Source organism: Heptranchias perlo, chromosome 28 (genome assembly GCF_035084215.1).
Source record: "Heptranchias perlo isolate sHepPer1 chromosome 28, sHepPer1.hap1, whole genome shotgun sequence".
Lineage (NCBI taxonomy): Eukaryota > Metazoa > Chordata > Chondrichthyes > Hexanchiformes > Hexanchidae > Heptranchias > Heptranchias perlo.
The window spans coordinates 30225619-30249027 of NC_090352.1; the positions used below are offsets into that span (position 1 = coordinate 30225619).

General features: G+C 40.9%; 1 protein-coding gene across 5 annotated transcripts in view; it reads left to right on the plus strand.

Annotated features, from left to right (window-relative positions):
• Positions 1-23409, plus strand: part of vps53 (VPS53 subunit of GARP complex) — a 188242-nt gene that overhangs the window by 132052 nt on the left and 32781 nt on the right. For all 5 annotated transcript variants that reach the window (XR_010968530.1, XM_068008319.1, XM_068008320.1 and 2 more), the window contains one exon: positions 16645-16714. Coding sequence is in view for 4 of the 5 variants with exons in the window: in XM_068008319.1 (XP_067864420.1) it covers positions 16645-16714 (70 nt within the window). In the remaining variant the exon portion in view is untranslated. The remainder of the gene's footprint in view (positions 1-16644; positions 16715-23409) is intronic.

A 23409-nucleotide genomic window follows, 5' to 3' on the forward strand; every position in this document is an offset into this window, starting at 1 on the left:
TAGACAAGCTGAGTGAGTGGACAAATACATGGGCAAATACATGGCAAATGCAGTATAATGTGGATAAATATGAAGTTATCCACTTCGGAAGGAAAAACAGAAAGGCAGAATATTAGTTAAATGGTGAATGTTGATGTACAAAGGGATCTGGGTGTCCTTGTACACCAGTCACTGAAAGCAAACATGCAGGTGCAGCAAGCAGTTAGGAAGGCAAATGGTATGTTGGCCTTCATTGCAAGAGGATTTGAGTACAGGAGCAAGGATGTCTTACTGCAGTTATACAGGACTTTGGTGAGACCATACCTGGAGTGTTGTGTGCATTTTTGATCTCCTTACCTAAGAAAGGATATACTTGCCTTAGAGGGAGTGCAGCGAAGGTTCACCAGACTAATCCCTAGGATGGCAGGACTGTCGGATGAGGAGAGATTGGGTCGACTCAGCCTGTATTCACTTGAGTTTAGAAGAATGAGAGGGGATCTCATTGAAACATATAAAATTCTGACAGGGCTCGACAGACTGGATGCAGGGAGGATGTTTCCCCTGGCTGGGGGGGTCCAGAACGAGGGGTCACAGTCTCAGGATACGGGATAGGACATTTAGGACTGAGATGAGGAGAAATTTCTTCACTCAGAGGGTGGTGAACCTGTGGCATTCTCTACCACAGGAGGCTGTGGAGGCCAAGTCACTGAATATATTTAAGAAGGAGCAAGATAGATTTCTAGACACAAAAGGCATCAAGGGGTATGGGGAGAGAGCGGGAATATGGTATTGAGATAGAGGATCAGCCATGATCATGTTGAATGGATGAGCAAGCTCGAAGGGCCGAATGGCCTACTCCTGCTCCTATTTTCTATGTTTCTATGTTCTTTTCAGCATTGTCTTATATTTTGGAGTGTGGCCTGGCATTCTTGTTCCAATGGCAGGTGGATCGGACGTGTCCCAGAAACTTTGCATGTTCTGCTCAGGCATGTGAGCAGTTATTGTACTTCAATCTCACAGCTAACATAAGCTGAAATTGTAACTTCAGATTTTCTTCCTGTCTTTTCCCTTACTTCCTTCCCTACCTCAAGCTTTTGCAACTGCAAGCTTCCTTCAGGTTGAAATGAGTGTAAGTGGGTCATTAACAGATGGCAGTGCGTTGTTGTGCCACATCTGTATGCATGGACTGTTAGGGACTTTGGATTTCATTGTGCAACTTGCACCAGTCAGACTTTTAAATTGTGGGCACCATTATTGAAACATTCTTTTCCTTACAAGACATCCTAGTTTGTAGATAAGATCTACCACATTTTGTTGTTTTCAGTGACAGAATAAACTCCATACCAGGAGTTCGAACTCAGTCCAGGCTGACACTCTAATGCAATATTGAGGGAGAGCTGTATTGTCAGAGGTCTTGTGTTTTTTTTTGAGACAGCAAACAGAAGCCTGAAGCCTGTTGAATGATAACAATCCAATAGCACTATTTGAAGGAGATTAGGGCTGTCGTCCCGTGCCCTAGCCAACAATCTTCCCATAAATCAGTAGCACCAGGTAACAGGTTAAATAAATTGTGTCTCGTTGCTGTTTGTGGGATCCTGCTGTACCCAAAATGGCTGCCATGTTTGCTTGTAGAACAGCGGTAACTGGTGTTAAAGTAATTCATTGTGGGTGAAAGAATGAGAATTTCCTGAGAGTTGTAATAAATCACCTTATAAATGCAAGTGTTTTTTTTCATGATGCCGCGTGTCATCCTTGAAAAGCAAACTTGCTTTCTCACCTTCATAACATAAGAACATGACAGATAGGAGCAGGAGGAGGCCATTTGGCCCTTCGAGCCTGCTCCGCCATTCAATAAGATCATGGCTGATCAGATTCTGGCCTCAACTCCACTTTCCCGCCTGTTTGCCATATCCTTTGACTACCTTGCTGATTAAATATATTCAAGGCTAAGTTAGACAAATTTTTGATGACTCAGCCTCCACTGCTCTTTGAGGCAAAGAATTCCAAAGGTTCACAGCCCTCAGAAGAAAATTCTCCTCATCTCTGTCTTAAATGGGCGACTCCTTATTCTGAGACTATGCCCCCTAGTTCTAGATTCCCCTATGAGGGGAAACATCCTCTCAGCATTTACCCTGTCAAGCCCCGTCAGAATCTTATGTTTCAGTAAGATCTCCTCTCATTCTTCTAAACTCCAGTGAGTATAGGCCCATTCTACTCAATCTTTCCTCATAAGAAAACCCTTCTATACCCGGAATCAACTTAGTGAACCTTTTCAGAACCGCCTCCAATGCAAGTATATCCTTCCTTAAATAAGGGGACTAAAACTGTATGCAGTACTCCAGGTGTGGTCTCACCAGCATCCTGTACAGTTGTAGCAAGACTATCCTGCTTTTATATTCCATCCCCATAGAAATAAATGCCAATATTCCATTTGCCTTACCAATTACCTACTGCACCTGTATGCTAACTTTGTGCTTCATGTACGAGGACACCCAAATCCCTTTACCGCAGCATTCTGTAGTCTTTCTCCATTTATAATAGTTTGATTTTTTTAACTCTTCCTACCAAAGTGGATGACTTCACATTTTCCCACATTATACTCCATCTGCCAAATGTATGCCCACTCGCTTAACCTTTCTATAATCCTTTGCCTCCTCACAACTTACTTTTCCACCTATCTTTGTATCATCAGCAAATTTGGCCACAGTACACTCGCTTCCTTCATCCAAGTCATTGATTTAGATTGTAAATAGTTGAGTCCCCAGCACTGATCCCTGCGGCACCCCACTAGTTACAGATTGCCATCCTGAAAATGACCACTTTATCCCGACTCTTTTCTGTTAATTAGCCAATCCTCTATCCATGCTAATATATTACTCCCAACCATAAGCTCTTACCTTGTGCAGTTACCTTTTATGTTGCACTTTATCAAATGCTTTTTTTGAAATCATTGTTCTAGCCTGTCTCAAAAGCAGACCTATTATTTTTAAAGCATGCAAGTTTAATAATAAAAAAAATTAGGGAGAATCATAACACATTCAGTAGTTTTCAAGTCGTGTGTTGATACCAGTTTTTTTTTGTAGGCTGTCCATAAAGGTATATCATCCGTTTGGGAGGTGGCAATATTGTAACATTGGGAGTTCTTAATTTGTTACCAGGATAACGCAATCAACATCATGCTTGGCAAGATGATGGTAAAATACAGTTCTATCACCGTACTATTTGTGAAGGGTTTCAAAAATGCCTCAGACAGAAGGTGGTCTCTTCAGTAATGTTATTGAGATTTGAATTAATTCCTGCTCAGCTATTGTGATGAAACCAAATTGCCTTTTTGACGACTTGTCTTTAGGAAATCCTGAACAGTTGGGTGGCCTTGTACCATAGTGGCCAGGCATCTCTATAACCTCTGGGCAGAGGCCGGAGTTCCAACAAGCCAGTGTAATAGGAAAGGGGGAAGAGAAGTGACACTCAATCCACTTTGTCCCATAGAAATGTTGTGTATACGGTGAAATCACAATTACAAGATGCTCCACCTCATAGGTTTGCCCAGTCAGAAGCTGAGAGATTTGGAGGAAAATGTCACCACTAAAGTTATATCCATGAGTTCTGCAGCAACAAAAAGTCAAATTTCAAGAAAGCCAAGTGCAAACTGTAGGAGTTTAGGAATGCTAGGAAAAATAGTTTAAAAGCTTTCCCTGAGGATCTGGACTTGTCCGTTCAGCCCTGAACTGAAAATCAGTCAACTAGAGATCTCTGCTTATTGTAGAAGGTGATTACTTAATGGATCATTGTCTTAACATTTAACTGATGTAAAAATTCAGTCCAGGATCTTAATATGTCCTAACAAGGAATTACTGCAGCTTTAAACACAATTTTTTTTTAACAAAACACTTTGAACTCTGTCTCCACAAACTAACTATGAAGTATCCTGCTGTGTTGAAACATATATTATTGTTTAGTCTGTGCCTTTAAAAGAAAAAAAAAGTGGGAGATATTGCTTTCCTTACTTGATTAAATTTTGCTTTAAATCTCTGAAATGTGCAACTGCCGGCACAAAGTGGAACTAAGGAGGACTGTTCACTTTCTTGTATCAGTAGCATGTAGATTTTATCAGTCTTGTCTGATCACTTTGGAGTTTTGGTTCATTATTTGTGTCGAATCCTCCCCTCCCACCCCCCACCCTTTTTCTCCTTTCAGTTCATTTTTCTTTCTAGTGTAAGGTCTGCTTTCCTTCTGTGAATGTTGTTGCTGGGAAAAGACTTGTCTTGTATTGAGTCCTGGATTCTAAAAACTTATTGCCCCCTGTCATAGCTGCTATGAAATGATTAATGGTCTGGATTTCTGCAGTCTGATAGCCTATTAATTTTTTATTGCAGAACCTGTTGTGCCTGTGACCAAGTTCCGCTGTCATTTTTCTTTTGAAGTGCAAAATTGCAACAAAAAAAAAATCCATAAAGGGAAATATGTGTTTCGTCCTGTGGAGATTAACACATTAAGTACAGAATTTCTCTCGAGTTCAACCAAACAAACTAGCACGATAAAATAAAGAAAATGTGACTTGTCAATAATTGTTCCCAAATGGGGCAACATGTGCAGTTCCAAAATATTCCGCATTGGCAATACCAACATCGGATACAAAATCTGATTTTTGTAAAAAAAAGACTTCAAATCATTTGGAAACAAACATGATTCCTAGATCATTCAGGACTTGAGAGCGCATGAAGGGAGGAGTATCCATGTTGGCTCTTTGAATGTACTTACGTTGAATTGCATTAACTAGAAACACGGAACGTTCCTGCGCTCACAGTACAATCAGAAACTTGTTACAGATTTGCCTTGTTTGTGAAGCAGGGTCAGACTTCTCATTTTCAGCAATAGCTTTATGTTTGTAGTATACCATATTTGAGTGATTTATGGTCTCATTTTCCGTAAAGAAAATAAATATATATGCTTGTAACACACTCAAGGGTATGGTCTTCGTGTCAGGAAGGCAATCCATGCGTGAACTGTACTAATTTGATTGGGTTTACATATTTAAATGAAATTAATTACAACCATACACTCTGCAACTCAAAGGCTAAAATACATTGTTTTCACTATTTATTAACCCGGCCAAATCTGTTACCATACTTAAATGCAGTTTTTATCTTTTTTTTGTGCACCCTACTGTTGGTTTCAGTATGAATGGTCTATTTTTCAATTGGTTGTGCCAAGTTGCATTTAATATCTGAAGTTTATGCTGTTTTATGTGACCCCTGCAGTTCCTACAATATCTAACTGATTTTGCCCCGAATAACAGTCATTCACAAATTTAATCTCTGCTGTATTGTTTTTTAAAAGAGCTATTATCATTAATGGAGCGATCAGTCCACAGATTTTACATTTTATAACAATGAGGATTACCTTGTTCAAGGACTACATACTCTCAGCGGGGTTGAGAGGAAGAGTTTGCATTCATTCATTTATTATGGAGGGAGGGGATCGAGTTGATGTTCCCATAGTGAAGTTGCTGTTCCCTCTTCTCTTCCTCTTAAACCCCCCCCAAAAGTAAAGTTAGTGCTCATAGAATGTTACAGCACAGATACAGACCGTTTACCCATGTTTTTCTCAGTCGAATCTCACTCCTTGCTTGCTTCCCATGTGCTTGAGCACATAGCACTTCCCTAGCCTACCTACTCCTCAGTTTTGTGTTGAACTGATCTTTAAGGTTACACTATTACCTCTGCGTCAATGCGAATTGCTTTTGGATGTGCATCAATGCAAAAGTGGCATATCAGTCAGACGAATGAACAAGCCTGAAATTGAGACCCTTCCTAGGAGGCCATCTCATACTAGTCTTGAGTTTCCACAAGTGTGCAGTATTCCTGTTAATTCAAAGTTGTTTTTTGCATTTAAAAAAAAACTGATGTATCCAGTAATTTAAATTATGTAATTTAAATAAAACAGACGTGGTTTTTTTTGCACAAATGAAATTTGAATTAGCAGATGATTTGAATTGAAAGGAATAGACAGCGCAACCCCAGCCTATATGTCTATGTAAGGAGTCGCACAACACCAGGTTATAGTCCAACAGCTTTATTTGAAATCACAAGCTTTCGGAGCTTTGCTCCTTCGTCAGGTGATCCCCCCTCCTTCTTCTCATCTCAAGTACTAGGTCCATATATGTCTATGGACCTAGTACTTGAGACGAGAAGGAGGGGGGATTTTCAACTTTAGCCCAAAACCTGAGCGAAGTGGATGAACGTCCAGTGCGCCTGCCTGATGGCTACAGTGAAAGCCCCTAGCCATTTTTTTTTGTGTTTTTCAAAAATATACTTTATTCATAAAATTTTTTAAAGGTACATACAGTACAATTCAAATCACAGTTCAAAAAAAAAATACAGGTCATACATTTTGCAAGATACATACAGTACAGTTCAAATACCATGATTCGAACAATAGTTACACATCATACATGGTACATACAATTTATGACACTCTAGGGTGCCTCATTGCATTGTAGTCATTACAGATTATCGATTACAGATACATTATATTACGTTACATTCATTGCTGTCATTACACATTCAGCCTGAAGGGGTTTTACTCTGATTCCAGCCCCTCGGTGTACAGTGGCAGGAGGGCCCTAAACCGTGGCCTTTCCCCATAGAGCCTTTGAGGCAGCTGCACCCAGCTTCATTGCGTCCCTCAGCACGTAGTCCTGGACCTTGGAATGTGCCAGTCTGCAACACTCGGTCGAGGACAGCTCCTTGCACTGAAAGACCAGCAAGTGAAAGCCCCGAGCCATTGTCATAGTCGGGCCTCACTCCCATGTTTTGGGTGCACACTAGCAGCTTGCTGCTTGGGGGGCTGGGAGGGGGAAATCCAGTGGCTTCTTCGTGAAACCAAGCCAGTAGTCAAGCCGGGAAGTGGGGGGGGGTTGCGGCACTGAGAAGCTGACAACGGGCTAGGAGGGGTACTTGTGCTCCACCTGACACCACCAAAATTTTTTTGAAAAGAAACAAAAATTAACCTTTTCAGGAGCGGCCTGCAGCAGTCCACTTAAGGACTATTGGTAAGGCCGCTACATGCCTGGTACCAATGGGTGGAGCGTGCATAGCGCACACTCCACCCATTGGTACCTGAAAATTGCATCGGGATCCTACAGCTGGAGTAGGACCCTGATTTCAATATTTAAGTAGGTTCCCTCCTGTTTCGGGCAGGATTCCGAGCCGCCATTTCGAGACCTGTCTTAAAATCACAACAAGCAGGCCTTGGGCAGATAATGGGCAGGCGTGTTTTTCCCCCCAATTTTCAATGGCCAGCTGTCCTGTTTTCCAGCAGAAACGAGGTGGGCAGCGGTCAAAAATATGCCCCAGAATGTTCAAAAGCGACCGCAGCAAAAAACAGCAGGTGCTAAGTGAAGACAATTTCATTTTCATGGAAATGTAAAAAAAGAAACCTTTATATTCAGACTAAATTCCAATGATTCTCTGATTATGTATGTCACTTCTTCTTGTGGTGATAACTATATTACAAGGCCATTGGTAGAGCTTTAAAGCAGGCTGTCTGCCTCTCTTCTAGCCAGCAGAGGCCCAAGTCCAACCAGCATGAAACGATATGGGGATAACTTGCAGTGGGAAGAATTACATTTAAAAAAAACTTTTTTCCCTTCACATAGTTTTAAAAAAACATCCTGATATTAATAAAGCCATGGAACTATTTTAGGTTATGTCTAAAATGAGAAGATGTAAGCAATATAAAAGGCTAAAGTTTCAGAAAAGAAAAATACAGGTCCAGACATCAAAATATTTTCTCTCAGCCTCTGTGGACTTCACTTCTAGCTATGAAATCTATTGAGCAGATGACAGACTATGTGTTACACCTCGATTCTGAAATCTGACCGGTTCATCACATGAGCGCACAGAGTGAGGCATGTGAAGTTAGGGTTCATGTTCTGGGCCCACATCATACATAGCCTGGATGCTGAATCTCCTGATTAGATTGGATATAGCTAAGCTAATACTGTGAAGGTTGTCTATGCTGATCCCTTTGGTGAATCCTCTCTGTGTAAACAAACCAACGTTGAACACACAGAGAAGTGTCATTTCAAAACATTGGGTTCCCTCCAGGTCTGTAGCGGTCATGTTAAAAAAAAATTACAAATCTTCTTGTGGCCTTATGACTACTTTTAATTCATTTATGTTTTAAATGTTCCTCCCCATTCATGCCCTCCTAGGTTATATAGGCTGAGCTGAAGGGGAGGTGACTCTTATTATCTCCACAGCATCAATTGTAACCCATTCTTTGGTTTTAAGAGTAATCCGCAGTGGAACGGCTGCCAATCTTTTTTCCTTTATGACTGCAGGACATCAGACACACGCTCAAGGCGCTCTTACACTATAGGAGTGCAGTTGGGACAGAGACATGTTCTCCCTCTGTTAGCTGCATGTCTAATCATGGAATAATAGAATCTCACAGCACAGAGGGAGGCCATTTGGCCCATCGTGCCTGTGCCGGCTCTTTGAAGAGCTATCCAATTAATTCGACTCCCCGGCTCTTTCCCCATGGCATGCCTCCATGGCATGCAGTTTTCTCCCCTTCAAGTATTTATCAAATTCCCTTTGGAAAGTTACTAACTGAATCTGCTTCCATCACCCTTTCAGGCAGTGCGTTCCAGATTATAACAACTCACTGCATTAAAAAAAAATTCTCCTCATCTCACCTCTGGCTCTTTTGCTGATTACCTTAAAGCTGTGTCCTGATGAGCCGAGATTCAGGAAACCACCAGCTTCATAGGCGAATGTGCTTTCAGGCCAAGGCCGCCAGTTTCAGTAATGTGAACGCGAGGTACTGGCCCCCAAGTGTTTGCCCTCTGAGTCTCGACATTGCACAAGGGAGCCCAAGGTGCCCACAGAGACCAGTATAAAAGGGGAGTGATCACTGCTTGGAGGTGACGCTCCCAAAACAGAATCCCAGAACAAACATAAAAGTAATAGCAGCTTCAGTGATTCAGTAGCCAACAACCCCGTTCCATTCACTCTAATTGACAGTATTTTTGTTTTTTAATTCCATTGTGGCACCTCAAGTAACACTTAAAACTACTACCTGAAACAAAATTCCTACACAACACACATACACCCTCCGCCCCCACTTTCTACGGTACATTAAATGCAGGCTTAGTTGAAGCATTCAAAAAAAGAAATGGACAGACACCTCATTCAACAGGAATAAAAGGGTTTGGCCTTAAGACAAGAGGGAGGTGAAATATTGAATATTGCATCTTTCTGGTCAGCCTCCTCAATGATCGGATAATTTGGATGCAACTTGGCTTTAAATTTTCTGCACATGTGGTTGAATCCCCATTGCGCAACCTGAATAACTGGCGGAATGTTTTCATTAAAGCTGTAACAAAGACAAGTGTGTTGTAACATTTCAGATGGTCCAAATAGTTTTTATTCCATCTTTCATTTAAAAATACAGTACATGCTATTTTCAACCTTCTCTCTAAATGTCGTTATTGCAGCTTATCTATTCTGTAGCTCTGAGCTGTCATAATTTTGTAGCTCCATTATAACACAATATGTAGTTTCAATTAGTTTTGACTGTGCCTTAGCTGAAAGGGTATCCTTAGCTTTCAACAAATGGCTTAGTCATTGAATTGGGTGTGACTGTATTTGTAGTATGTGTACTACATTGGGGGAAAAGGGAAGCGAGCACAAATAAAGTGCTTCACATAATGGAGACTGGGTGTGGTGTTAACTATATTTTTTCTGTGATTAACTTTTGTGACATTTTTTTAAAAAATGTCTTTTTTGCCTCATCTGAAGGGGTTAACTCGATCCTGAGATTGTTGGGGTGACTTGCACCGATTCCAGCAGCCCTCCAGCATCTCACCCAAGTGGTCATTCTTCACATGTGAGCCAGGACAATCAACACTACCATGCTATTCAACCATAGGGGACATCACAGTTCTGTCCTCACCTGATGTCTACACGCACTTTCCAGTAGGATTCATTGGACAGCTGTCGAGTGGAAAGCCTAGTTAATTTTTCCCCACCCTATCCCAGGGTTTGCAACCAATTGTAGCTCCCCAACTGTTGTCCTGGCTGAAATCAACAATCCTTAGTACAGACCAGGAAGCGTATGGCTTAATATTAGTACCCCTGGTGAAGCCTTTATCTACTGGTTCATCACAGGAACGTTGAAGTTGAATCTTTGGCACGCTGACATACGAGTACTGTACAGAGTTAAGAGCCAAATTCCATCTGCTTTTTCTTTTAGTTCTGTTACTTCTGGTTGTACAAATATTGTGCACCATGCATTCACTGGGTACGTTGAGACACATGCAGCAGAGTAAATGGCATAGCTGAAATAACAGATGGTGCACAAGCAGTTCCGTGCAGCCACTATGCGTGCGGCCTGCAAATTAATGACTGAGCGGATGCAAGCAGGAAGCAAAAAGGAAAATGAAACGCTGGTCAGGATCACAAGTCAACGTGTTCACACAGTGCTGGCCTTACACATAACCTGATTGCGACAAAATTCTATTTACACATTTGGTGAAAGACCTGAACAGCAATTGTACTGAGCCTTACATTAGAAAGGGTAGAACAAAGATCCACAAGACTGATTCCAAGTGTAAAGGGGATGAACTATAAGGAAAGGTTAGAAAGAAGGTGGTTAAGGGGAAGATCGCATTGAAGTATATTAAGTGGTATAGATAAGGTTATTAAGCCAAGAAAGTAGGGCACTAATTTAACAGCCTTATTGAGAGTCGATGAATAATAGTGGGTTGGGTATGGGGCAATCTAGCCGTTTGGGATCCAAGGCATTGTGCAGTGAATTTGGACATGAAAGGGTAGATTTCCTAAGTTCTTGCCCACCACGAGTATCAGAAAACTGTCGGCAAAGTGCCCATGATTTCCTAATGCACACTTGATGCAGGTGACTTACCTCGACAAGGACTTAGAAAAGCTACCCTGGAGTATCTTCTTGGGGCAGCATGATATAAGTGTCAAACCTGCTAGTGCTTGGTGTTGCTGATGAGTGCAGTTTTTTTTTAAATAAGTATTTCAGCAGCAGTGTCATTCCTCACCATGATGAGCACAGAACCAAGGAAGTAGTCATGTTTTTGAGGTGTAATATTCTGTGTTGTGGTAGCATTAAATTACCTTGGTTCAGAGTTCAGAATCCACTTATGTAGTGTTTATACTCGAGGGAGAAGAGAGGCTTCCCCAGTAACATACATCTTATGGGGTGCCTATTTTGTACCCCTCCCCAGAATCGTAGTGAGTCGTGATATTCCCAGACTTTGTTAGTACTTAATACATCATTAGCTGCGTATTAAGTACAGGTTTGTATCTAGTTGACTAAGAGCAGCAAAACTAGCTATATGCATCAGCCCCCTTAAAGCAGTTTTCAGCATCTGCATATTGTTTTTGCTGCTTCTGATATCGAGTTGAGCAAAATTTCCAACCAGTAATCTATCTCCTAAACTCAACAGGGTTTTTAGTGAGTAGGAAGTCGGCAAATTGAATGTCAGTAATGTGAGAAAGCTGTATGTACTTGAACTAGGACTGGAAAATTCCACTGCTTAACTAGCCTGAGGTGAGCTGTCTACTGACTTAAGTGAGCTGAAACAACAAAGCATTTTGCCAACTTGTAACATTGAGTTTGTGCCACTTTAAGGCTCTATCTCCAATCATTTGGGCTTTTTTCCTCTGATTTTCTGTCATTACTCTTGTACACTCATTGATTTCTTTATAGCAGAGGATTTTTTTAAAAAATCCATTTTTAGGATTAGTGTCTCGAGATCAAAGTTCAAATAACTGCTTTTGGATGCATTCGAAGTTAAGATAGGGGAATTTGAATCAAAAAATGTAAGGCCAAGGAGTGAGTAACTTAAAACCTTCCTTCTCTGCTGACCTCTGATTGTGCTTTGGGTTAACTCTATGCTTTAAATCATGGGCATCCAAACTTTTGTCTTCATGGATCACATAGCTGAGTATCATGGAGGCTCATGGGTCATATATAAACATTAAATCATTTCAAATCATATATCTTGAGCTGCAGATATCACCTCACCTTGATGTTTTCGGGTATCTAACAGAGCAGCCCTTTTCAAAGTTCAGGCGTGGAGGTGGAAGAAACAACTTTTTCTGGTGACGGTGCTGACTCACACTGGGGTACCATTCCAGATGTGCCAGCAGTCCTCGCATGGGAACTTAGACAGTGGTCCCACCCCTGGGGAATTCCAGATTTCCACCCCTTTAACTCTGGCCTGGGATTTCTGAGGTTCCCTGTGAACGTTCACAAATCACCCTTCTGCTCGCTGTTTATATAACACTTTTACATTCAAGGCCTTCTCTTTTAAAAATAAATCTGTTATGTGATTGATCACTCTATGTTCTCTATCCGTTTTTCTAATTAGAAGTCTTGGGGCCAATTTTCGCTTCAGAAAATCAGTGTTAACTGGGCAAAAAGAGCCTAAAAGTGGGGTCGGTAGCCTTAGAGCCCAGCTACCCCCGACGATTGCCCTGCTGCGACTGTCACCGGGGCCTTCCCCTGGGCGGCTGAAGCGCCTGCCTGAAACAAGGGGTAGGCCACTTACCCTCTCAAATTGGGGTCTTAATGACACAGTTAGAATCCTTATTGCAATTTTAAGGGACCTGTGGGCAAAGCTTGTGACTCGCAAGCACAGGCATTCCGATCAGGCAGGAAAATAATAAAAACAGATTTTTTTTTTTGCTGGAGGTGGAAGGAGCAGGTGTGCTCGCCTCGACATCACCCCCCACCCCCCTTCCTCCCCCCCCCCCCCCCCCCACCTTTGAGGACCTACATCTGCTGCGTCCCAACCGGCCGACGAGCCGAGAGCCGCATTGTTTGGCATCCATAACATGCCTGCAAAATTCTGATGAGGCCGAGGCCTCAAAATCATGGCCCCCACTTCTACGCCGGAAGGGGCAGTAGGCCGCCAAAAAAAAATTCAACATCGACCTCCTCGTATCTCGCATGCAATCCTAGGGTCTGACAAAGTGCCCGTATGGCAAAAAAAAATCTGATTACCTCGGATATCCTTTGATTTAAAAAAAAAATCAAATCAAATCACTAACCACTGCCTCTTAAGCGAACTATGTATAAATAGCTCAGGGACTATATCTCCCACAATATCTTGGGACCCAGTCTATTTCAAAATAGAGAAGAGCGTACAAGTTGCATTGCCCTTATGGTGTCATTGCTTTAAGTTGAAGGAACTGTGAACTTTAGATTCTAAATGAACCGATGGCATGGTCCCATCCTCCAAAAGGATCAAACGGACACAGACCCAAGAAAATCATTTGCTTTAAATGTCGTGCCAGGCAGTGTATGTCCACGAAGCTGTTCCTTTCGGTCTCGGGTTCTTCCGCTCATTTATTGATAGTTTCTGACTCTCCCTGAGTCTGCGGTGTGTAGTGCAGTATTTGTAGTGATTTAATTTTTTTAAAAACACACAGATGCAAAGGTGATGGCGAGGATTTGAGTTGTGCTGTTTCTCATCAATAAAATGACTTGCTACTTGGTTCCGTAGCCTTCAAGCTGAGCTATGCATCAAGGACACAGTGACTAGCAGCTCCTTCTACCGCATAATTAACTGACAAAGTTATTTGCATTAACAGTGGGCTTCAGAGGCCCTGAGTAAATGCTAAATGACTACAATTTCTATTTAATTCTTTGGACTCTTTGTTTTCTCCATCTCTTTTCCTGAGCAAGGTTTAGAGGTAAAGGAATGTTAACTTTTGTGCCTGACCCCCACCCACTCAAATTCCAACAGAAATATATTTTTTCCTTTCTTTTTGCATTTTCTCTACCTCGTGAATAAGGCCATTCATTGCGAGGAACAATTGAATCCACAAAGCACTATGGTGATCAGCCAAATTATAAGTAGAAATTTCAGAGCCCCAGAGCCATAATCAGGCTGGTGTTCTCCTCAGTGTACCCAATTCACTTTTCATGTTAAAAAGGAGAACCGTTACATAGCTTAATACCTTGTATTACATCGTGTAATGCTCCTGTTGTCATAAACTCCACGTCGTCTGACTCTCAGCGAGCAATGCCACAGGAGATCTGCTAGCTACATAATAAACTCGTGAGACACATGAAGCTTATTATGTTTTTAATCACTTGTTTTGACATGTGATCTTACACATGTGTGCTGCTAAAGTGATAATGGGGTTAAAGATGTGTTACCACTGAGTAATGTGTGGCAGAAATAGACCAGTCTTATGTCTGTAATCTCCTACTTACAGTATTTACAAATCCTATTGACCTTGAGGTCCTCTGTTGCTAGTATATTATGGCCTACACAGCCCATAACTGAAAAGAGTGATACAGCGAAACCTGTTCCTCCGGGAACATTTGATTGAATGACCACCTGTCCGATACAGTTAGTTTGCCTCAGGACTATCTGTTTTCTAGTTTAATTAATGTTTTGAGGATTACAGTAGCATAACAGTTGTTTTTGGGCTAAATCCAACATTTAATACGACATTGCGTTTTTTAAAAAAAAACTTACTTTAGGATTTTTTGTAAAATGTTGGGAAATGGAGTTTAATAGATCCTTCTAGAAAACTCTAGGAAAATGATTAAAACTACACAGAGACTGGGAAGGTTTTTCATGGAATTCTCTGCTCCCTTCAAGCTTTTATTCCTCTTCATCCCCATATTTGAATTATCTGGAAACAGATCTTCCTGGTGATACGAGAAATTCACCACTTGCTTCTGCACGTCATCTTCACTGCTTATTTCTTGCACTGCTCTTTGGCAAATATACGTTAAACAAGGCAATAATTTTAACCCTTAACACTGGTGATCCATCAAACTATTTGCCAACAGTGCGATCTGTGCCCCCATAGAGTTTCTCCTGGCCCTTTCCATGCTCTCAAACTTGGTCAAATTAATTAGACACGTTTTTGTTACAATTGTCTTATTCGTGTTATGCCACTTAATGTACTTGTTGAAAGTGAATCAACTAACAATGTGGGGAAATGTAGATTAACATTTTTACTTTACTATTTTAATATGGTGGAATAGGTTGTGTTTTTTTTAATCGGGTTTGGTACTAAAGAAATAGCAGCTGCTGTCTTCCTGCTCCTCCAACAGTTACTGCATGCTGGTCCCTTGCCTCTCGTAAATTTTGTGAATCCTACTGCTGTTTTTCTATCCTGAAGGTACATTTGCTGGCTCTTCTATAGAGGAAGCTGACTTTGGCTCACTTTTCTTCTCCAATTGTAATATTGATGATCTTGGTAACGACCGCTCTCTCCTCTGATTATTGAGAAACATCAGGTTTTATCAAAGTCTGTCGCATCCTCTGCTGTCTGGGTTCCAATTCAGTCCCACATCCTGATTGTATCCCTCCCTTCTATGTGTCTCTGAACTTACCCCGGTTCTATGCCGTTTCTTCAATTTCTCTCTTATTCTCAGTCCACCTCATGTTTAGAAATTTCCCATACTTAAGAGACTCTTTCAGCACCTATCTTGCACTTTTGGACTAAAAGCAAAAATAGAGGTAAATGAATTGTTTATAGTTTTAAATGATGTCAGCAGTTACTGAAGACAGTTAAGCATGTTCAAAATGACTTTGATTGAGTGAAGGAGTGGTCCCACTGTAAAGTCCACATTGGATGTGGGTGTGTTATTCTATTGATGTCCTAATGAGGTTTGATAATTAGACCCTATTACGTTCTGAGTCCAAAGCTGTGGCATGAAGTAGTCAGTAAATAATTAGTGGTCCTATAAATGTCATCCAATTTAGCAACTGTCAAAAGTACAGGACCAGGCAAAGAGAAAAATTGTTGGGTTTAACCAAATTAACTGACTCTCCTGGAAAAAAATGTGTCTGCTTTGTAATTTTTTGCTTTAATTTAATAGTGGTATTCTGGTTGACTACTGTTTTTCTGTAATTCACCATCTTCATCCTTGCATCTTTGCATCTTTGCTTCAACGTAATTATTTCTGTTTCTCACACTATCTTTATGGCCCATTGGTATAAGATTGTCTAATGTTGAATTGTGGGTGTTTCTGAATTCCCTGATTGTAATCTGTGTCGTGCCAGAAAGGTTTGGACTATGCAGTTTGGTATGTTCGTATATATGTCACAATTTGTAATTCATTTTTGGAAATTCGATTACAGTTTCTCCTCTTCCACTTTTCTATGTCTCCCATAATCTCACATGACATGCTGGCCCATAGGATAAGCTGCAGGCAAACCTGCTCCCAGTCCCTTACTATTGTCACTTCCAGCCATCTGCTTCTACTTTTCAGCAACTGAAGGATTTTGATGGTGTAGTGTTTCTTGATCCCATTACTTTATAGATTATTACTGAACACCATGGATATTGATTCTTATTTTTGAGATTATTTTGTATGCTAATCGGATAGCTCTGCAAGTGGTCCCAGGAGATGCATGATGACCGATGTGGGAAAGCACTTAGTCAAATTCTGCCAGCATGGCTGAGATTGGGAACTCACCACATGGGGGGCCTATAGCTGTGAACATGCATCTCTGATTGCCCAATACATAGGTCTTCCAACACGGTGCAGCCCCATGAATGAGTTTCCTCTCTTCAAAAGTGAAGCAGACATTTTATCCTTGTTAAACCTTTTTGCTTCAGAATGTAATGTTGAATCTTTTTCTTTACACAGCTCCTTCATTCCAAAGTTTATCAACCACCTCTTCAAGTGCAAGCCGATCAGTATGGTGGGAGCAGAACAGGTAAGGATTATTGGCCTGGAATTTGCTCTGAGCGGCGAACTTAACGACGCCCGCCGATCATTAGATTTAAACTTATCCACAAATGATCCACAGGCTTTAGTGTGGGAACTTCCTTTAATTGTGAGCTGCAAAAAATGCAGCGTCCTCTCCTGGGCACCTGTGAGCTGTGTGAGTGGGGAAAGGAGCGCCCTCTCCCCTCAACCAATCAGATTGAAGCATCCTTGACAAGCCACGCAGACACAGAACCAGGAAGTGCAAGCTGCATCAGTAAATTCAATGTAAAATCAGTTAGAGAAAGCGAAATAAAGAAAGGATAATTAATATTGAATTGAAAGACGGAGCTGAAAGAGCCAGAACTAAAAAAGATTTACTTTTTTTTTAAAGGTCCAATATCAATTAAAATCGGAAGGAATGAGACTCCACATTTTTAAATGCTAATTTTCAGTGCCAGGGAGGTTGTTTGATGGTCATTAAGACTTACCACGCTGTTAAAAATTAGTTTAGACCTAAATAAAAACCAGCATACCTTTTCCTGTGTTGATTAGTTTGTTTCCAGCAGGGCAGTGAAACAGTATCGCGCTGGTCCATTCATTTCACTGGCGAGCTGTCCTTTCCATGCAACTTTAGGTTGTGCAGGGCATCTGGTAGAGCAACTTCTGGATTTGCGTGTTTGACTGTACATGCGCGCTTACCGGAATTTGCTCTTCTATTTGCCCCTAAATAATGGTGAACGCTGTTCGGCTATCTGTTATTTTTGGAGCAAATTCCGGGCCATTGTGTCTACGTGGAATTAATGTTCTCAGTAAAACAACTTGTGTTCATATTTTCATCATGTAACCAGGTCAGTTCCAGAGGATTTCAAACATTTATTTTGCATTTTGATCAGTAGCTCAGAGTGCTGGACTCCCAACTGGAAAGTTGTGTGCCCCAGGGCTCCCAGATCTTGAATTAGCCTGTCTCAGTTTGATGATTTTTATCTGCTCTTGGCTGATCTGATAGTTTGAGCTGAGTTAGCTGAGTTCAGGAACTTGCTGTGTGTTGTGTGCTGCGTAGTTGCATCCATTAGGAACTGGGTTAAGACTGGACAAAATTTATTTCAGATAGACCTTTATATCTGGCAAGGAGAGGAGACTTTCATCCCATCAGTCTTGTTTTGGATGCAAATCCAGGACATACAGGTGAAAGTACATTGTGCTAACTCATTCAACATAAATTGACAATACCACACAGTGGATCACAATGATGGGCCATGTGAGAAATTCAAAGATTTACATCATAATAAGCAGGTATAATTCTTAGGAGCTAATGCATTATGTTGGTTAAGGGTAGATACTATGTTATACCTGCCATGGTAGTGTTTGATACTTATACTAGGTATCAAAAGTAGACTAGCATTGGTATCCCTCATTTTCATAGCACAGAAGTTGGGTACAAAGTGTATAAATGTAATAAAATGACTGTATGGCAAATCAGTGCATGTAGTTTTTATTATGCCAAGTGCTCTGGACCAGGATCTACAGTGCTATGTAGAAATGAAGCTTGTAACCATTCCTTCCCATGGATTTGTGAGTGGGAGAAGGGAAGAAGCATGTCATTGTTTTCTTTGTTGTGTATTCTGGGTAGATCATTGTAGCAGGCTTTTTTCTTGCAGCTGTACTTTGCAATGTTCCACTAAATTTGGGCTCATGAAAACAATAGATATTGGTTTGATTTTGGCCATAAGTGAAACCATTCTCTGCCGAGCCACCTGTTTTCTTGTCCTTACATGTGAGACTTGCTTTCTGATTCAACCCACAAAAAGAGATGAAAGCCTGTGGTCACAGATGGATATCAAAGGGCACAAGCAAAAGAAATTTTAGCCATCTCAGTGAAGTTCACTGTATTAGCTAATTATAGATGAATATATTTCTAAACTCCAAAACGTGTATTCATTTTAAAAATATTTTAGCTGCATAAGGCTCCACATATAGCAGAAGTGATTTCTCTGGACAAACCATGTGTGCTTAAACCCAATCTGCTTGACAACAAAGCACTGCCGCACCAATCAGCTTGCACTATATTGACTTTGGATTTTTCCACTGCAAGTGCGCTCCCTAAATTTGCAAAATTCTTACCTGCCAATCTGAGTACAGTTTTGTATTCAGAAATAAATTGGGCAATAAACTGATAAAACAAAATGCCTAAATATTTTGAGTTGTAGGGATGAATTACTGAAAGGACCTACCTACAGACTATGGATACAGCTGTTTAGTCCATCATAGACGGCACTGCATATCTGTAGGGGTCTCTGTTTGCTTGTAACAGCAACATTCTTTGTGTGAAGAGTGTGGTAGAAGGGATAGGCTTTCAACAGCTCAGCTGTTGACTATGGTTACAGCTGTTTATGGACAGCTCCTAGTGTTTTTATAGTGGAGAATTCTGATTACGTCGTTACAACCCTGTTGATTTAATTTCACGAGCCACTGATGCATAAGGCTTGATTTCACGCAAGTATAAATATAATATTTTTCGAAATTTGTAGGACCTCAAGAAATGGAAAAGATTGACTTGCTCCTATTTAAATAGCTTTTAATAATAAAAATATCATGTTAATGAAGTCTTATACCTCAGTTCAGACTCAATTTTCCAAAACCTAATCCCACTGAGCTCTATGGTGGATGGTTTTATATGACAGCCTGTAAGAGTTGACTAGATTTTTTTTTTAAGTCATCTTATCACAAGCACCACCAATGGCTCATTTGGTGAAGACAATGTGTGACACAGCCATACAGATTAGGAAGGCCCTAAGTTCAATCCCAGGTCTGCATTGAGTTAACTGATCTCAATTGCGCTAACAGTGGGGCTGCTACAGTTGTTCTCTGTGCCCCTGGCCTAGGAGGGGAAAAATCCACCAGGGTCCCACTCCTGGTTGCTACCCAATAACTCGTGCTGGATAATGGTGCTGTGTGAGGACAAGATTGGGCTTGGCTGTCACCGCCACACCCCCCCCCCCCCCCCCCCCCCTCCCGTGGAAGAGTGGGATGCTCACACTCGATGTTCAGGTCAGTCATTAAGAAAGGCCACTTGGATAAGGTGCTGGAGGTGGAGCTGGTATTCAGATGAGGAGGGAACAAAATTGGAGGGAGGAAGCGGAGAAAGTCATCTGTTTCCAATTTACCATGAGAAAATGTATTGAATATATATATATATTTTAAGGCTGAGGTGTCCAAAGAACTGCCTGAAAAATAACACCCAACGTTATAAAGGAATTAACTTTCACTTTCTGCTGTGCTGCAGCCTTGCATCACATAACGGACATTGGAGTTACTTCCGCCAGTGGAATATCGATGTTCCAGTTAGTGAACATGGGATTTTAAAGTCATATGTTTGTGATACAATCGAATATTGGGACAACATTAACCCTTACTGGGCCATAATTGTGGATAGAATAGGGCTGCCAGCAAAATTACTTGTCAACCAATTTCCTTTCCTGGAGTTCATTTTCAGCCACTGAAAGCGCAAGTTAGTGGAAATTACTCCCACCTCTAAAATGGATGGTGGGAGCCAGGATGAAGAAGAATTTTTGTTTTATTTTGAAGTGAAGTGTTTAAATGGATAAGTTAGATCAGGACTGGCGAACCACTTTCACATTGGCCACATTCTGTGGCTGACGCACAGCTCTGGATTGCTGTGTTCATGAGAGATACAACCGTTGGTGTAATCAGCTACTGTAAGGTGGGCAGTCTGTCCTTCTGCACTGGCCTGACTAGCAAAATATATCACACAAAATAAGTAATTTTAGTTCGACTGTGTCACCAAATCCAGCCGGGACCTGCAGTGCACACTCACCTCTTAACAATAAACTAGTTTGGAGCCTGGGAATGGAGCAACACTGATGCTAGCATAAGCATGAACTATTGGCCCCTACTCTTCAAATACTGCCCTGGGATAATGGAAGAATAATCACTCTGTCAGTCCATGTGACTTAGGCTATAATCTACAGAGCAGATTTATTATAAGTAAAAATTAAAAAGTAGTAAAAGATCAACACAGCAGATTCTATTAGATTACACCACTTAACTTAGAATTCTCCAGCTCACACAACAATAAGACAGGATTCTTCACTAACTCTCTCCTGCTAATACTGATCTTGGGATCAGCATAAGTAGTAGAAAGTTCATATGTTGAACGCTGCCAGAGCCTTTGGATGCTCATCTCTACTCAGGCGACATTATAAGGGAACAGGAAGAATGGCTGAATTGGCAAAAAGCCGTCAAATAAACATCTTTGCCTAGGTAATCAACCCTTCTCCCCCCACCCCCCCCCCCCCCCCCGAGACAAAGGACATCAAAAGGAATCTTTAACATTTAAATAAAGCTATCAATCGCAGTAGGGTTCAAAGATATAAGGCTAGTTTCCCACAACCTGTTTCTAGCCATCCTCCAGCTTTGATCTCAAAACTGTTTCCTTTTGGTAATTTTTAGCAGACGGTTTGAAGAACTACAAGATGAATACCTGCGCTGAAAAGCAAGCAAACAAAGTGACAAGTTAACATTTGCCAGATTCAGTAGGTGGATTACTATGCAGAGAGTTTATCAGGAAGTGTTTGTGAAACATTCACACTAACAATTTTGTATTTAAAATGTATAAACATAGAATCATAGAAATCACAGCACAGAAGGAGACTATTCATCCCATCGTGTTAACTCTTCTACTGGAGCTGCCTACTCTAATCCCATTCCTTTGCACTTTCCCCATATTCATTTGTACTTTTCCTTTTCAAGCACTTAATTATTTCCCTTTTAAATGATTCTATGGTCTGCCTCAAAACAAAACATGTGGTAAAGCAAGTCCCTATTCTAATAACCACTTTATGTGAAAACATTACTTCTAACTTCTCCATTTTTCCAGTGACCTTGAGTTTATGCCCCCTTACCTCCTGGACAAACTAGTGGAAATAATCTCTCATTATTTACTCCTTCAAAACCTTTCATAATTTTGCAAACCTCTCATTTAAAAAAAACCTTAATGTTCAAATGAAAAAACCGAAATTTTTCAAAACTTTTCTTCATAACTGTAGTATCTGATTCATCATATCACACTAGTGAATCTTTCCAAGGCTGTAATATCCTTCCGATAATGGAATGCCCAGAAATGCATGCAGTGTCTCAACTGTGGCCCAATCAATGTATTGTCGAATTCCACATCATTTTCTTGCTTTTATATTTCAATGCCAGTGTACATAAAATCCAGAATGATATTTGCCTTTTTTATGGCTTTTTCAACCTGCACTTCCAGCTGTAAAGATCTATACATCTGCATCCATGGATCTCTGTTAAGAGTCTCAACATTTAGGGAATACCTCCTTTCGATTTTATTTTTCTCAATGTATTTTCTCAGAATTGATCTGCATTTAACTGCAGCCGCCATCTGTCCAAGCCTTCCACTGACCTATCTATCTCTTTCTGCAATCTCCTGCATTTTTCCTTACAGTTCTCCTTGATCCCTAATTTGGTTATCATCAGCAAATTCCATTATCATTCCTCTTGTGCGTATGTCCAAATTATTTATGTAAATGGAAAACAAAAGAGGTCCCAGTACAGATCTCTAGGGCGTTAAAGACACGTTGGGACTTTTGGCGGTGGAGGGAAATAGGCCATTGCAGATCGGCCACCCATTATGCACCCCGTCCGAAGTGACTTCAGTGGAAACAAGATTTGGGCATGGTGTATAATGGGCAGCCAACCTGCTGCCATCCAGATTTCTGTTACCGCTGAAAGTAAAAATTTACCCTTTGTCTCACTGCTGCAGATATTGGCTCAGTTGGTAGTTTTCTCGCTTCTGAGTCAGAAGATTGTGGGTTCAACTTCCACTCCAGAGACTTGAGCACAAAATCTAGGCTGATATTCCCATGCAGTACTGACAGTGCTACACTGTCAGCGGTACCGTCTTTCGGATGAAACGTTAAACCAAGGCCCCTGTCTGCCCCCTCAGGTGGACTTTAAAGATCCCATGGCACCACTCAATGAAAAGCAGGGGAATTCTCCCTGGTGTCCTGAACAACATTTATCACTCAACCAACACCTAAAAACAGATTATCTGGTCAATATCACAATCCTGTTTGTGGGAGCTTGCTGTGCGCAAATTGGTTGCCGCGTTTCCCACATTACAACAGTGGCTACACTTCAGAAGTAGTTTGTTGGTTGTAAAGCGCTTTGGGACATCCTGAGGTCATGAAAGGCACTATATAAGTGCAAGTCTTTCTTTTCTTTATATTGATCGGTCTGACTTTATGGATAAACACATCAGCTTAATGAAGCATAACTTCCAGACTGAGTAGTGTTTTTTTTTAAAAGAGAGACCATTTTAACTTTGGAACTTCCATAAAGAAAAGATAGGAAAATATATTCTATTTTTATTTGTTACATAGTTAGCTCAATGTTTCAGATAATTACATAAAAAGCCAACAATTTAAAATAAAATATTTGAGACATTTATTTTCCTTGTAGCAGGATGTGAAATTGGTACAGGGTATAGATGGACATGCAAACAATGTCAAAAATAATTTTGAAAGAAGATTGGTCACCTTTTCTTATTCTTTTGAAAATAGACCCAGGCAAGGCACTATAGGGCTAGCTTTATGATAGTGGGAATAGGAGCTGCCAGAGAGACATCTCAGAAGAGGGGCACAGCAGGGACATGGCCAGTCAAACTCC